The sequence below is a fragment of the Papilio xuthus genome, unplaced genomic scaffold (assembly GCF_000836235.2).
Source record: "Papilio xuthus unplaced genomic scaffold, Pxut_1.1 DF826961.1, whole genome shotgun sequence".
Taxonomy (NCBI): Eukaryota; Metazoa; Arthropoda; class Insecta; order Lepidoptera; family Papilionidae; genus Papilio; species Papilio xuthus.
Window position 1 is genome coordinate 1,721,948 of NW_013531688.1, and position 15,241 is coordinate 1,737,188.

Sequence of the window (15,241 nt, forward strand, 5' to 3'; positions counted from 1 at the left end):
TCGTCCTAAAAGCACTGTCGTATAAGCAGACACATGGAAATGCGTTTGTTCTACTTAAACATTTTTTAACGCTAACATTTCCTTACAACAGTTACAAGCTGGAAGCTAAGCAGACAGACAAACCTAACAGTGGTAGCGGAACAGGTAATCAATAACGTCATCGCAACTGTACCAGTACTACGCAACGACTACTACGTCCCACGAGGTCATACTGAAGACGATTGCTTCTACTACCCCGACAACAACGGTGGACCTGTCATACTGAACGGTGTCTGTGAGGAACAGACCCCCGTTACTGGATTCAATGTTAACGCTGTAAGTTTCAATTGTTTTGATTTAGAAATATTTTATTTAAGCCATCGGTCAAATTTGGCGTAGATGTAGATAATATCGTGGAGGAACACATGGACTACTAATTAAGTTTAATAAAATACCGCGCGGAAGGAGTCGCAAGCGATAGCTTTTTGAAGCTACCACATTTCTTCAGATCTCTAATTTATGAAAAACAACTCTGATACCAATTTTTATGACAAAAAACAAATGAAGAACCAGCTAAACTAATTAAAAATCGACACGTTAGTAGAAATCGGGGTACAGAATAATAAAAACTAACTAACATACATATTAGAGTAAAGAAAATTCAAATAATTACAATACCAAATCTCTTTCAGTTCGGAGGAACATGGTACGAAGCTGCAAGGTTCCCATCGGAACTGCAAAGAGGAGAGTGCGCCTCAAAGACGATCAGTAGCAGTCAGAATACAGTGATGATTAGTGAAAGTTATGTTAATAATGAAAGACTGGACACAATCAATTTTACAGCAATTACAGCAACTGATGGCAGGGGTATTCTTAATACTACACTCACCGATGTTACAGGAGGTAAAATCTATTACATATTATTAAAAGGGAAGTACATTTAACAGTGGTAGAGCCCGCTTTAACATCTTCGCACGAATTGGGCCGGCTCGCCCGGTGAAATACCACAACCACATAGAAGACAGGCATCAAGTGGAAGCAATTCCGCGTTTCGTCTGATGAGTGTGCGTCCCGGAGGCCTAATTTAGTCCTCTTTCTCTTCCCATTGTTTTTCTTATAAGAAATGGGAAGTGAAAGTGGACTTTCCGGATGAGAGGATGTATGGAAAGGGAAAATATTTTCTCACTGTACATCCTCTCCTCCGTCGATTAAAGGTAGGCAACACATATGCAATTGCGTATGTCTATGGGCATCGGTCACTTCGCTATTTCAGCGATTAAAAAAAAACATAGACCTAATATCGAGGAAAAAATCAGGATGTATTTCCGTTGCTGATAACAACACTATTAAAAAAATCTGTAGCTCTGTCTGTTCCGGGTAATCTTCGGAATAGCTGGACCGATTTTGACGTGACTTTGATGGGAAGGTAGCTGACGCACGCGGACAGATTATAGGCTATTTTTAAATTCTACCCTGATGAAGTCGCAGGCGACCGCTGGTTGAGAATAAAACTCATAAGAAAAAAATTACAGAGTGTGCTGTACGCATATTTTCCATAGTCTTCCTAACAGTCTATAAGGAAAGTTATGCAATATGTTTTAGTAAAAATCTTAAATTCTTTCAGTTACCTTTGATGCTACCATCTACGTCCTGGCAACTGACTACACTGACTACGCCTTGTTATTCAGCTGCAGGAACCTCGGAAATCAGTCTAAACAAAGTACGTATATATTTATGTAATTCATTTCTAGTCAAATTTTTTCATCACAAATTAACACTTAAAATTTCTTTTAATTCAGTTTCTTACCGTTGGTTTCTAAGATAAAAATCTCTTTATAAAACATATCGTCATCCATGTTAACAACACAGAAAGAAAAGTTTTTACTATAGGTAATAAAGGTTAAACCAAAAAACAATAACTAACATATAAAATTTCACATAACTGAGAAATTAAATAAAACTTAAGTTACCATTTATGGTTATTTTTGTTTAATCTAGTGATGCCCAAACTAGGCAATGTCTGTATCGTAGACACCGATATTCAGATAGGTATATAATATTCAGTCCAAAAAATTACAACAACCCACACTCACGACATTTTAGCATTTAACAATTATCATTTACTCCGGTATACATATAATAAGCGTCAATAGCCTAATGGTTAAGGATACAGATTTCCGATCACGAGGTCGGCAGTTCGAATCCCGACATTTGACTATTGTCGTGAACTATATCCTAGCACAAGCATAGAGCTTAGTTGAAGTGGTAAAAGAAATATTAGTAAATTTACAAAAAAAATCTGCTAATATTTTTATTTAAAAAAAAATTAAAAATAAAAACAAAATAAATTAAAATAGATAATATAAATGTCTTGGAAAAAGATGGAAGAGGCCTTCACCCAAAGTGGGGTCCATATCTAAACAGTTAAATCTAACAATACTAATATAAATGTAAGCGAACTACTAACAATACTAACAATATACTACTCATGTAAATAGTTATTTAGATATGGAAATAAAAAGGCTTTATTATTATTATTATTATTAATATAAATGTCTATGAGATAATAAACAATATGTTATAAACAGGTATTTTTGGCTCAGAAACGCAGGGTTAGTCTTTTTATCACCTGTGCTTTAGTACTTTGGAAATAACAAAGCCGTTCTCTTCTGCGTTTTTATGAAATCATAAACATTTTTTTTTAAAACAATTTTTTTTACATTTCAGTATACAGTTGGAAACTCAGCAGATCACAAACGGGTCTATCTCAATCGGCCAACAATACTATAAACCAAGTTGTATCTAGTACAACGGATCTATTCGAGAATTACTATGAGACAAGCGACCAGAGCAACGCTGCATGTTTCCATTATCCGGTGTTTGACGAGATGCCTCCAGCTATAACGTTACCTGGACCTTGCGACCAAAGTATCCGAGCTAAAGCCAACTTTAATGCAGCAGGCGTTAGTATTTTACAATTCCTTTCATATTCCATACATAATGACAAAATTTTTGACATTTGATCACACTAGTTTAAAGATTTCGATATTTCTATTTTAGTAGACTCTAAAGAGTCGTTGTGTTTGTCAAACTAGCTGATTTTGTTAAATTTACATAGCCTTAATGACTTTTATGGGCCAGGTTTGTCAATTTTGTATTATAAACCATCTGTGGACCGCGACTCCGTGAGCGCGGGATTAAAAAAAGTTCCCTAAAGGGTTTCCCCGCCAATTATTCCAATTTTTCTCACCTTTTAAACCTTCCCTAGACCGCAATGTACATTTCAAGACCAAGATAAGATAAATCCGACTAACGAACAGCAATTGATTTTTATATATAATATATAAATAAAAACATGAACCTTTTATAGTCAGTTTTGTTAAAAATGGTATTAGAAAGTAGCTATGTCACCATGAAATACTACAGACAATGTTGACTTCTAGGCTTTTAAATAAAAAATCAATTTATGGTACAGTTCGCCGGAACATGGATCGAGATCGCACGTTACCCACAAGCATCACAACGTGGTCAATGCAACCGACCACTCTACGATCTATTGGGCAATACCTTTGAGGTTATAAATACACAAGTTATCAACCAAACATTGGATACCATCAATGGCGAGGCTGTTGTGTCCTCGACAGATGGCAGCGGAATAGTTACTGTTACATTCAGATTGCCTAATGATGGTAAGTACTAGTGAATTTAATATATAGAGAAAATCACCAATAGCAATTTTCACCAAACAAATTTAACTTTAATTAGTTCTCCTAAAAAAATATAGTAAGATCATAAAAGGTATCCAAATTTCAAGTAAAACTTTTTCTCCTTTGCTATCTATTCATGTGAATAATTAACTAGCTGTCGGCCGCGACTCCGTCCGTGCGCAAGTCTATGTGTTCATCCAGACTATGGTCTACAAATACGCCAAATTTCAGCGTGAACCGTTCAGCCGTTTCAGAGATACCTTCAAACAAACCTCCATCCATCCATCCAACTTAACATTCGCATTTATAATATTAGTAAGATTCAAATTAATTAATTTAAAATATTTTCTATTTTTTTTTTCAATAGAAGAAATTGTCTTTAGTGTCGGGAGTTTCGTCTACTTCTTCCATGAAATCAAAGAGTTTAATTTTTATATGATTGAGTCAAACTTTATGGTACTTTTTCTGTTTCAGTTGTAAATGTTGCCACCCTTTACATTCTGGAAACTGACTACACCAACTACGCCCTGCTTTACAGTTGTCGAAACATGTCCGATAACAGAAGACAAGGTACGATCGGTTTACCTATTGTTATTAAATAATGACTGAGCTGAACTGAGCGTCGGTGGTTCAGGGGTCAAGCACTTGACTTGCAATCTGCTGGTCCTGGGTTCGAATCCCGCCATGTACCAATGTGTTTTTCGATTTCCGATTTACATTACATTTATCCGACGTTCTTACGGTGAAGGAAAACATCGTGATGCAACCTGCATATATCTGAGAAGAAATTCAAAGATTGTGTGAAATCAACCATCCTGCACTTGGCCAGCGTGGTTGACTAATCACCCTTAACATAGGATAGGCTACGAGCCCCTTGATGGGGACGTATAGTGAGCTGATGATGACATGATGACATTGAGTAATATATTGTTGTCCCTATTTTGATCAAACAGATTGATAGGGATGACAATATTTTGAACAGCTACTTCGACTTTCACGATCTTTTTTGAATTAATAAATTTTCTCTTTTACAGTAAACAGTTGGAAGCTTAGTAGGACTACAACTCTAAGTAACGAAGCAAATAACGTAATAAATAACATAGTTAATAATACAGAAGGTCTCTTGAATGATTATTACATGATAACTGATCAAAGTGAAGAGGCTTGCTTCTACATACCGGAAGTATTCCCTAATATGGCTCCGATATTTAGAGGACAATGTGAGGATATTACTGGTGTTCAAGGATTTGATATGCAAAGGGTAAGTTTAATCTTAATACTAAATATTTTTACTAAAAAAAGCCAAAAATACCTAACAAATAGAAGTGTAAGTGACTATACAACCAAAAATTAGGTTAAGTATAGTGAGGCAACTATTGTATCACTCCGACTTCTTAACAAAGAATCTTCCTAAATCCTAAGACTGTTATTTGTAATACGAGTATAACTAAAGTTTTCTTCTGTTAATTGATTATTTGAAAAGTGCAGTAAAATCTTTTTAAGAGTTTTTAATTACTTCAGCTTCAAACTCTTCTTTATCTAACATTGTCTGTTACTTTCAGTATTTGGGCTGGTGGCATGAGATCGAACGTTACCCATCTGATGATACCCTCGGTGATTGCATCAGTTCCGAGTTCGTTACCTCCGGCAATCAATTCCAAGTCGTCGACACCAATGTGTTTGGTGACAGCGCTGTAGTTAACACCAGTACGATCACCGTGACTAATAATGGAAGACTTAGGAAGACTTTGAGCAACGGAAGAGTTATTGGTAAGTACACCATCCAATCTTACTAATATTATACGAATGTTTAGATAGATGGATGTATTAGGTGTCTCCAGAATGACTGCATGGATCTCAATGAAATTTGGTATAGACTCAGAACACAGTCTAGAAGAACACACATGTTATTAATGATTCCGAAAATGTGTACGGTTCTCGTGGGATACGTTTGATGTAATATTGACTCGATAACTCCGCAACAATTGAACACATCTAATTAAAATTTGGTACAGATAAAAGACATATTCTGGAGTAACACAATGAGAAACTTTGCACCCTTTTTTTAATTCGTCCCCTTGTCTCGGGAAAAAGCTAGTTATTCATATTTGAAAGCTATGTCGGAGTAAGATAATGGAAACAGAGCTTACGATAGTTCATTTGTTAGCATGAAAGGTGTAGATTGATTGTAGAAAAATGAGTACTAATTTTTATCATACTTTTTTCTTACAGACATATGGGTGCTTGCTACAGATTACGAAACATACTCTCTCCTGTATTCGTGTGAAAATGTCAATCAAGAATACAGACGTGGTATGTACGACATTGATTTAATGACGTCATCGTAATTATTTCCAAACTTGATAATAGACGAACGATCGGTTTAAATCAATTTTGTTGTTACCAAGAATCGGTCCCACGATGCAGTTTGAAAATTGTTCTTATGTTTTATACTGTGATGTATGAAAATATTCTTCAATTCCAGTGTGGAGTGCCAAACATAGCAAGTCACGGCAACTAACTCAAGCTGCTCAGAACGCGATGGCACCCATTATTACAAACAACCGCGTCTTGTATCCACAATTCTACCTGCCAGTGAACCAGAGTGACAATGCCTGTTTCCACTATCCCGTCCAAACCGGTCGACAGATCATCTTACCTGGTCAATGTGATATGAACATACCCGCTGTTATGAACTTCGACCCCGCACAGGTATTTTGTTCAGCTTATTATTCAAGCTTCATTTTGACTTAGTAAATTATAATAATGTATAGCCTGACCAAGAAAAACCCATCATAAGGACACCACAAACATTTTCTTTTCATCTTACTGACATTATAAATGTGAAAGTTTAGATGGATGGATATATCGATGTTTGTTAGAAGGTATCTCCGGAACGACTCACCGGATTTTGATGAAATTTGGCACAGATGTAGAAAGAATACATAGGCTTTATTAGGCTTACTTTTTTAATACGGCGCGGAAGGAGATGCGGGCTACAGCTTTGGTATGATTACGAAAATAATTACTACTTATATATTTCTTTTCCGACAGTACACTGGTACGTGGTACCAAATCGAAAGGTATCCACAATTCCACGAGAACGGTGCGTGCACTGGCGCTCGCTACACCTTGAACGAGGCCACTGGCGTCGTGACATTACTCAACTGGGAGGTGGTAGAGGGAGTTCTGGACACCATAGAAGGAACAGCAACTATCAACTCAACAGATGGCAGCGCTCGTTTAGTGGTGACATTGCCAGACAGATTGAGTGATGGTAGGTGTACTTTTGAAACATTCCTAAATGATTAATGGTCCTAGCATCAATAATTGTGACATTTCATATCGTCAGCGACAAAATTTGTATAGGTATGTACATATTTCCATACAAATTTTGACATAATTTACGTCATCGTACGAAGGTCATTGTCACAAATATTCGTGCTAGGTCCACGGATATCTTTCGACCAATTCCGTGATCCGGAATATGAACTCTTTGATAAAATCATTGACAAAAGTGGATTATCATAGATTAGATTATGAATCCTAAGTTAGTTTACCTACAACAAAGATTATTCCGAGAGACTGGTACAAGAATCGAATAAATGTAGATAATATTCCTAACCTATGTATTTCAGACCCAGCAGCAACAGTGACCACAAGACTGTATGTGCTTACCACAGACTACGTATCCTATTCTCTCGCGTACAGCTGTGTCAATGTCAATCAGTTCCAAAGATCTGGTAAGTCTTTAGTCTATGAATCTATACAGGTAATAAAATTGGAGTGTGTTTTGTACATTTTTGTCTAACTGCCTGACTGTCCGCAAGGCTACCTTTGTTCCGTGTTATCTCTGGAACGGTTGGACAGATTTTTACGGGACTTTGTCAGGAAGGTAGCTGATCTACGCAGGCATATTATAGGCTACTTTTGTTCTGCGGTGACGAAGTCGCGGGCGACCACTAGTAGTGACAAAACGAAAACGTTACTTAACTTCTGTTAAATAATATAATAAGGGTATCATTCCTTTAACATAATTCAATCAGCTTGCAATCATTGACTGGAATGGCTATTGAAAATTAGAAGCAAATTAAATTTGATATAAAGAGATTTTTTTTAAATTTAATTTAAATTGCAATAATTACTTAACCCTTTAAAAATACAAATAATCGAAGCTAGTAAATCGTTTACATGTTTTATCTTTGTGTTCTCAGTTGGAGTATGGAAGTTAAGTCGTACCAGGACCATGCCTGCAGCGGGTACAACCGCCATCAATACTTATATGGCGACAAGGGAAGAACTCCATCAACCCTACTTCGTTCAGGTCCAACAGAACGACGATTGCGAAGAACCCAGCTCAGCTATCTTAGTCAAAAGCAGTATTATTGTGATGCTTATTTGCGTGGCTTTACAGATGTTTGTCTAAGTAATATTATATAATTTGTATTTTAAGTAGTCATTTAATTTATATTTGCAATATTTTTGTAAGGAAATAAAACATTTTTATTTTTAAATCTTTTTATATATATATTTTTTCCTCAATGACTTATGAATGGGTAGAAACACTGAAAGCCCTAAGCAGATGGCGCTAGCGTCAAGAGTAGCGATATTTAAGAAAAAAAATGTATCACTATTTTTAATTTTTGTTACAAATAACTTACTTAAACAATATAGTTCTACTTGCACTCTTGATCGTCGTGACTATAACGAGCAAAAAGCAGTTTTCCTCCCCAGTAGGAGCTTGTAAGATTATAACTTCTCTTGAACCGGTAAAAAGATTATTCACTCAGTATTTACTCATGAACTTAGGCCGTACTCTCCTCGTACTTCTACGACCTATAACCAAGTAATAACGACACAAACAAGTCGAATTACAAACGATTTCTACAATTTCCAACTACACAACTATAATGTAGACCACAGCCAGAAGGATATAATGATGAAAGCGAAATAAACACAAAAAAACTCTGTTATACGCAGGGGGCAAAACCAAGACCACAAAGTACTTTGTATAACTAACAAAAAGACCAAAACAGTCTTACCCGCGCCGCGATCCAAAAACAATAAAGTGTCGCACAGCGCCATCTCTTAAAGCGGTGCGAAAACGAAACCAGCAGCCAGTATTTTTGTTATGGAATCATTGATTTAATTATTCTTTAAATATTATGGTCATTAATATTAAAAGCACCACTTTTTTGTTAAATAAAGTTATGTATTACATGTCTATTTTGGAACTCTTATGGTAGTTTGTTAAAAACTATTCTAGTTATTTTATAATCTGCCAAAAATATCAAAAATTATATGGCAGCACTAACTTTATCAGTCATCCACAAATTCGTTCGTTCATCATTCATTACTTAAATTTTCATGAATTACGGATTACATTTTATATCCATTAAGAAAATCACGTTAATATCGATGATTGATTAATATAATTATAAATTGCTTTAATTTTATTATTAATTTAATTGATTAAAATATGGCTACAAACGCAGAAGTAACCGGGCCAGTATCCCAAGAGGATATAGAGGCAGCAGAAAAATTGAAAAATGAAGCTAATGAATTCTTTAAAAGTAAGTACAAATTAAATCAACCATTAAAAATGACGTAAATAATTAACAATCGCTATTACAAGGGATTTGTGAAGACAACTTTGACAAGATAAAAAGTATGCGATAACCTAACCTCAATTTTCAGAGCAAAATTACGATGCTGCTATCGAATTGTACACAAAAGCAATAGAGAAAAACCCGAATAATGCGGTTTTCTTTGCAAATAGGAGCATAGCTAATTTAAGATTGGAAAACTTTGGATACGCGCTCGTCGATGCATCTATGGCGATAGATTTGGATAAAAATTATACAAAGGCCTATTACAGGCGAGCGGCAGCTCACATGTCTTTAGGAAAGTACAAATTAGCCCTTAAGGATTTTGAATTTGTAAGTATAATAATCTCATACAACCATATCAACAACCACAGAGAACAAACAGTTATCTACAAAACCACTAGTTTCCTGGACAGTGGTTTGAACTTGAACACAATTACTCTTACATTTCGTTTATGGGCCCCACTTTAATAATAATTTATTGCTTTTATTAAACTTATTTCTTATAATTTGTCAACATAAAAATGTAATGTAACAAAATTGTGGTTTAAGAAAAAGTAGTAGTCTTTATGTACATGCACCAATATAAGTAAAAAGTATGATTTAATATTCAACAAAACTACACTCTATAAAGTAAATATTATCTTTTTGTTCTTTGATATCATCTATATCAGTCTAGGTTACTACTGAACTCGGTAAACTAATTGTGATGAATTTATTGCAATCCAGTTGTACTGGAAACAGTTGAAGCTGGATAAGTAAGAGTTACCGCATGCAAGAGACTTCAGTTTCAGAGATACCTCTATAAGCAAGAAAAATATCCCTTGAACTCTTGCTTATAAAAGTAACTTTTGTTAACAATAATAATTGCTTAATATTTTGTAATTTGATAATTAAAATAGATTTGCTGTGCGAAGTTATGTAGTTTTGAAGCCTTTTTATATAACATTTTTAATTGACTAGTATTATTATTTTGTTACATAATGCATATCTACTGATAAATATAAATATTTTAATCTGTACATATAAAATACAGAATATGTTTATGTATATTTCCTAGTGTGATTTATTATCTTACTAATATTATAATTGTAAATGGATGGATGGATGTTTGTTTGAAGGTATCTTCAGTATGCATTGTAGAACATAGTCTGGAAGAACACATATGCTACTAAGTTTTTTTTTAAATACCATGTGGATGGAGTCATGGGCGATTACAATATAATAATAATTTCCTTCTAAATGTATTTTGTTTTCTGATATAAGGAAAATATTTGACCACAAATAACATATAAAATATATTTAAAGACTAATATAGATTTATATTTTTTTGTTTACATATCTTATCACATATGCAATTCTTATTTTTTAAGTCTTTTATACTTCCCGCAATTTCACTGCGTTAACTAACAGTAGTTGTATTACTAAGTTTAGTGGGAAAGGAGTCTGAAGATTTCTTTGTTTCATAGACTATTTTTACTTATTTCAGGTAACCAAAGTAAGGCCAAATGACCAGGATGCTAAGATGAAATATACTGAATGTAATAAGATTGTTAAGAAAATTGCATTTGAAAAAGCAATAGCCGTGGACAAGAAGGAAGTGAATATAGCAGACTCTATCAATCTTGATGCTATGAGTAAGATATTTTTAATTTTCTAACATAATAAGGAATAGAAAATAAAATTAATATTTTTGTATTGTTCTATGTTTCCGATCAATATAATGCTTGTTTAAAAATTCCTATAAAGGTTTTTGGCAAAGTTTGGATGGATGGATAGATGTTTGTTGCTACATATCTACATATGAAATTTGACACAGATGTTATACATAGTCTAAAATAAGGCTACTATTTTTTTTTTTAATTTACTTAGTTCCGTGAAAAAATCTATGATTTGTTTATTTTCATTCCAGCAATTGAAGATGAATATGAAGGTCCAATGCTGGAAGATGGTAAAGTGACAGTTAAATTTATAAATGATTTAATTGAACATTACAAACAAGAAAAACATCTACACAAGAAATATGCATATAAGGTAAATATATGGATTATTACCACCTCATAATCTTATTAACATTTGAATGTATGGATGGATGTCTGTTAGAATCTCCAGAATGAATGCAAGGAGCTTACTGAAATTAAGCATAGGTGTTGAAGCCTGGAAGAACACATAGGCTACTTATTATGCTTTAATTTCAATCGGACGGAGTTGCGGTCGTCAGCTTAAAATTTTAAGTGCGAATATTTGGATGTATGGATGGGTGTCTCTTAGAAAGTATCTCCAGAACAGCTGGATGGATCTCACTGAAATTTGGCATAGATGTATAATATAACCTGGAAGAACATATAGGCTACTAATTAATTTTTATTCCCCGCAAACGGAGTCTCCTTTGACAGTTAGTAAGATAAAGATGCGATGTTGTCTTTTTATAAAACATTTTTTCCAGATCCTCATTGATGTTAAAGCATATTTAAGTAATCAGCCAACTCTTGTCGATATCAAAGTACCGGATGACAAAAAGTTCACTGTATGTGGTGATATACATGGCCAGTTCTACGATTTGATGAATATATTCAAGTTAAATGGATTACCGTCTGAAGAGAACCCTTACTTGTTCAATGGTGACTTTGTCGACCGAGGATCTTTCAGTGTTGAATGTATATTCACATTGTTTAGTTTTAAACTTTTATATCCCGACCACTTTTTCATGTCACGAGGTAAGTTGCTAATTGATTTTGTATGCGAGGTTATTTAGAACTATTTGAAGTGACTTGAGCTAAAGTTTTCTTATGGTAATTTTTTTTAATTTTCTTAGCAAATTTAATTTTTGTAAGATCTTAGTACTAAACAAACATGTGTCAATACAAAAAAGGCTTTAACAGACAGACGGACAACAAACTGATCCTATAAGAGTTCCGTATTTTCCCTTTCGTGCAAAGATGTTAAAGCGGGCTCTACTACTGTTAAAATATCAAATATTTTTTAGTAAAAGTTCAAAAATTATGTCACTTATGCCTTTCTCAGAATAACAGCCGTAAAACTACTACAGGTTGATACAAAAATTGTAATTTTGCAAAAAAAATTTTTTTTTAATACACCATTTATACATTCCAGGTAATCATGAATCATTGGATATGAACCGTATGTATGGGTTCCGTGGTGAAGTGACATTTAAATACACAGCACAAATGGCGGATTTATTCACGGAAGTTTACAACTGGTTGCCGCTGGCTCATTGTATTAATAACAGAGTGCTGGTGATGCACGGTGGATTGTTCTCTAGTGATGACGTCACGCTAGACGATATACGGAACGTGGATAGAAATAAACAGCCTCCGGAAGATGGTGAGTGAACAGTTTGAATTATATAAAGTCAAACGAAAAATGTCTTATTGAAGAATTATTCAGCTGGAATCTTTTATTAGTGTTATTTCTAAATTTATAAGCAAAGAAATTTTGAATGGTGTGTTTTTATGTAAATATTATTTCTAATTACACAACGGCTTTTAATCTATTTGATATATTAAAAGGGTATAGGTTTTAGGGTTGCATTAAGCTATATTTATTGTTTATACATATGAATAAAATTGGATTGTCTGTATGTAATATCGAGTAAAAAAATATAATTAGTACAAGTAATGTATTTACGTTGCTGATAACGTAAAACAAACTTTAATTTTTTTTTAACTGTATGTCTATCCATAAAGCTACTTTTGTTCTGTGCAATCTCCAGAATGGCTGGACCTATTTAGATGGGGCTTTGATGGGAAGGTACCTGATGTATAGGCAACTTTTTTTATTTAGTACTGCTAAAGTCGCGGGCGACCGCTAGTTAATTTGTATATTTGTATAAATAATCAATGTCAAAAATTTACAGGTATAATGTGCGAGCTGTTATGGTCAGACCCGCAGCCAATGGTAGGACGGTCACCATCAAAACGAGGTGTTGGCTGTCAGTTCGGACCTGACGTCACCCACAGCTTCCTAGAGAGGAACCGCCTCGACTACATCATCAGGAGCCACGAGGTCAAGAGCGATGGATACGAAGTAGCTCATGATGGTAAATGTATCACCGTCTTCTCCGCACCGAATTATTGGTAAGTCAAAAATGTATTTTCTTTTCCTGCCTACATGACCTCAGCTTTTTATCACAAAGAAAAAATAAAAAAAGGAACTTATTATTGATATTTAGCATAAGGAATATGTCCAAAAGTGTATGGACTAATTCAAAGATATGTGTGAAGTCAACCAACCTGCACTTGGCCAGCGTGGTTGACTAATCACCGTTAACATAGGATAGGCTCCGAGCCCCTCGGTAGGGACGTACCATGAGCTGATGATGAATAGAAATCTGCATTTAAATACGCATAAATATAAGATTTTCCCCTCCTCTGCCATATCCACGTCTCCTTCTTAACCTTTTCGTATAAAAAGATAGGAAGAGAAGGAGACTAAAGTTAGTCCTCAAGTACATACTAATCAGATAGATGAATGATTTATTTTATTTACAGTGACACAATGGCGAACCTGGGAGCTTTTATAACAATGAATGGTAAAGATTTGAAGCCAAACTTCACGACGTACGAGGCTGTGGTAAGTGTTTTTTTAATTATTAAATTTGGCAAAGTTATAAACGGTCAATTGAATTCGCTGAAATGGCGAAAAAACAGAGCACACAGAAAAAGGATATTTCCCCTTCCTATGCGTTCCCTCCTCTATTAAATCCACGCTCCGTACACACAATATTAAATCGTCGACGCTAATCGTCTATTTGTTCCGCCATCTTGGAAATTACAACAACCATCCATACAACCATTTAGACAAAGAGTTTGCAAAGGACTTTCTTTGACTATAGCAGATAGAAATGGCGGCGACTCGCTCTACAAACCTCTATCAAATTGTGATACGTAAATCGCTAAGCGACTTAAATCGCCAAGCTACGAAGATTTACGTATGTTTGTGTACGAAGGGTCTAATATATTTTTTTTCTTATTCCAGCCTCATCCAAACGTCAGACCAATGACATACGCCCACCCATTCTTCAGTACATTAGTCCAGTGAACAAGGCCCACACTGTAATTTATATTTACCAACAATAAACCTACAAAATACATCCACAAAAAACATCACAAATACAACTGTCCATACAATTTTGTATGGATTTAATGTATACGTCAAATGAAATATTGTTTTTATTCAAGGTATGTCATGTTCATTTTTATATAATTTCAAATGGATTTAGTTATGCATTTTATTAGTAACTGTGGGCTTCTGAGAGCCAAATCTCCGTTTAAAACCAATATGTTTTTAAAGATTTCAGTCTCAGAAACCCACGGTAAATATTCTATTCTAAACTTCAAGACTTGTGAGTACAATGTTTAGTTAAACAGGCGTTTTAATTATAGTTTTATTTAATTATTTTCTCTTACATGTGACCAGTTTTAAATCCCAGGTTTTCTTGCAATTATTATTTAGAACTAAATATATAAAAAGATTCAGTTATTCTAAAAAATATGGACAGCTCCGAAACATTCCTTAATGTGCTATAGTTCTGTTTTTAATATAAATTCCGTTTAATATTCACTTAATGTTAATATTAAATTTGAATATATCGTAGCTGTCAGAAATTCCAATACCATAGACCATAGATAATTTTATAATGTATACCACCGCGGCGTACAGCCAGCCATAAACAATTGCTCATTTTTTTTATTTAGAAATACCTCTGAAACCACTGAACTATAAATATCCACTGGATACGATCTTACAATATTACATCTTTTGATTTGTTACAATTTAAAGTAATTTGAAGTTACTGTCAATTACTAGCAAATGCTACTTTTAATGTCAAATAGGCACAAAATAACACGGCTTATAGCCTCTAGTGGAATAAAGTGGTCAGTCTGAAACACAATTGACTAAATCTTTCAACTAATTTGCCCATTTCCA

At 34.3% G+C, this 15,241-nt stretch overlaps 2 protein-coding genes across 2 annotated transcripts in view; both read left to right on the forward strand.

The window, feature by feature from the left end:
• Window positions 1–8,138, forward strand: part of Chbp (chlorophyllide A binding protein) — a 38,639-nt gene extending 30,501 nt beyond the window's left edge. Inside the window, exons 37-49 of the mRNA XM_013315367.1 lie at window positions 92–315; window positions 672–882; window positions 1,604–1,699; window positions 2,707–2,942; window positions 3,455–3,668; window positions 4,161–4,256; window positions 4,721–4,947; window positions 5,249–5,456; window positions 5,919–5,999; window positions 6,172–6,398; window positions 6,741–6,963; window positions 7,325–7,429; window positions 7,901–8,138. Coding sequence (XP_013170821.1) covers window positions 92–315; window positions 672–882; window positions 1,604–1,699; window positions 2,707–2,942; window positions 3,455–3,668; window positions 4,161–4,256; window positions 4,721–4,947; window positions 5,249–5,456; window positions 5,919–5,999; window positions 6,172–6,398; window positions 6,741–6,963; window positions 7,325–7,429; window positions 7,901–8,112 — 2,360 coding nt within the window. The 3' untranslated portion in view covers window positions 8,113–8,138. The remainder of the gene's footprint in view (window positions 1–91; window positions 316–671; window positions 883–1,603; window positions 1,700–2,706; window positions 2,943–3,454; window positions 3,669–4,160; window positions 4,257–4,720; window positions 4,948–5,248; window positions 5,457–5,918; window positions 6,000–6,171; window positions 6,399–6,740; window positions 6,964–7,324; window positions 7,430–7,900) is intronic.
• Window positions 8,139–9,020: 882 nt separating this feature from the next.
• On the forward strand, window positions 9,021–15,241 carry PpD3 (protein phosphatase D3). Its single transcript, XM_013315645.1, has 9 exons — window positions 9,021–9,259; window positions 9,384–9,625; window positions 10,782–10,929; window positions 11,205–11,326; window positions 11,739–12,009; window positions 12,407–12,637; window positions 13,170–13,389; window positions 13,804–13,885; window positions 14,291–15,241. The coding sequence occupies exons 1-9, from the start codon at window positions 9,166–9,168 to the stop codon at window positions 14,351–14,353; spliced, it is 1,473 nt and encodes a 490-aa protein (XP_013171099.1). The 5' UTR covers window positions 9,021–9,165; the 3' UTR covers window positions 14,354–15,241.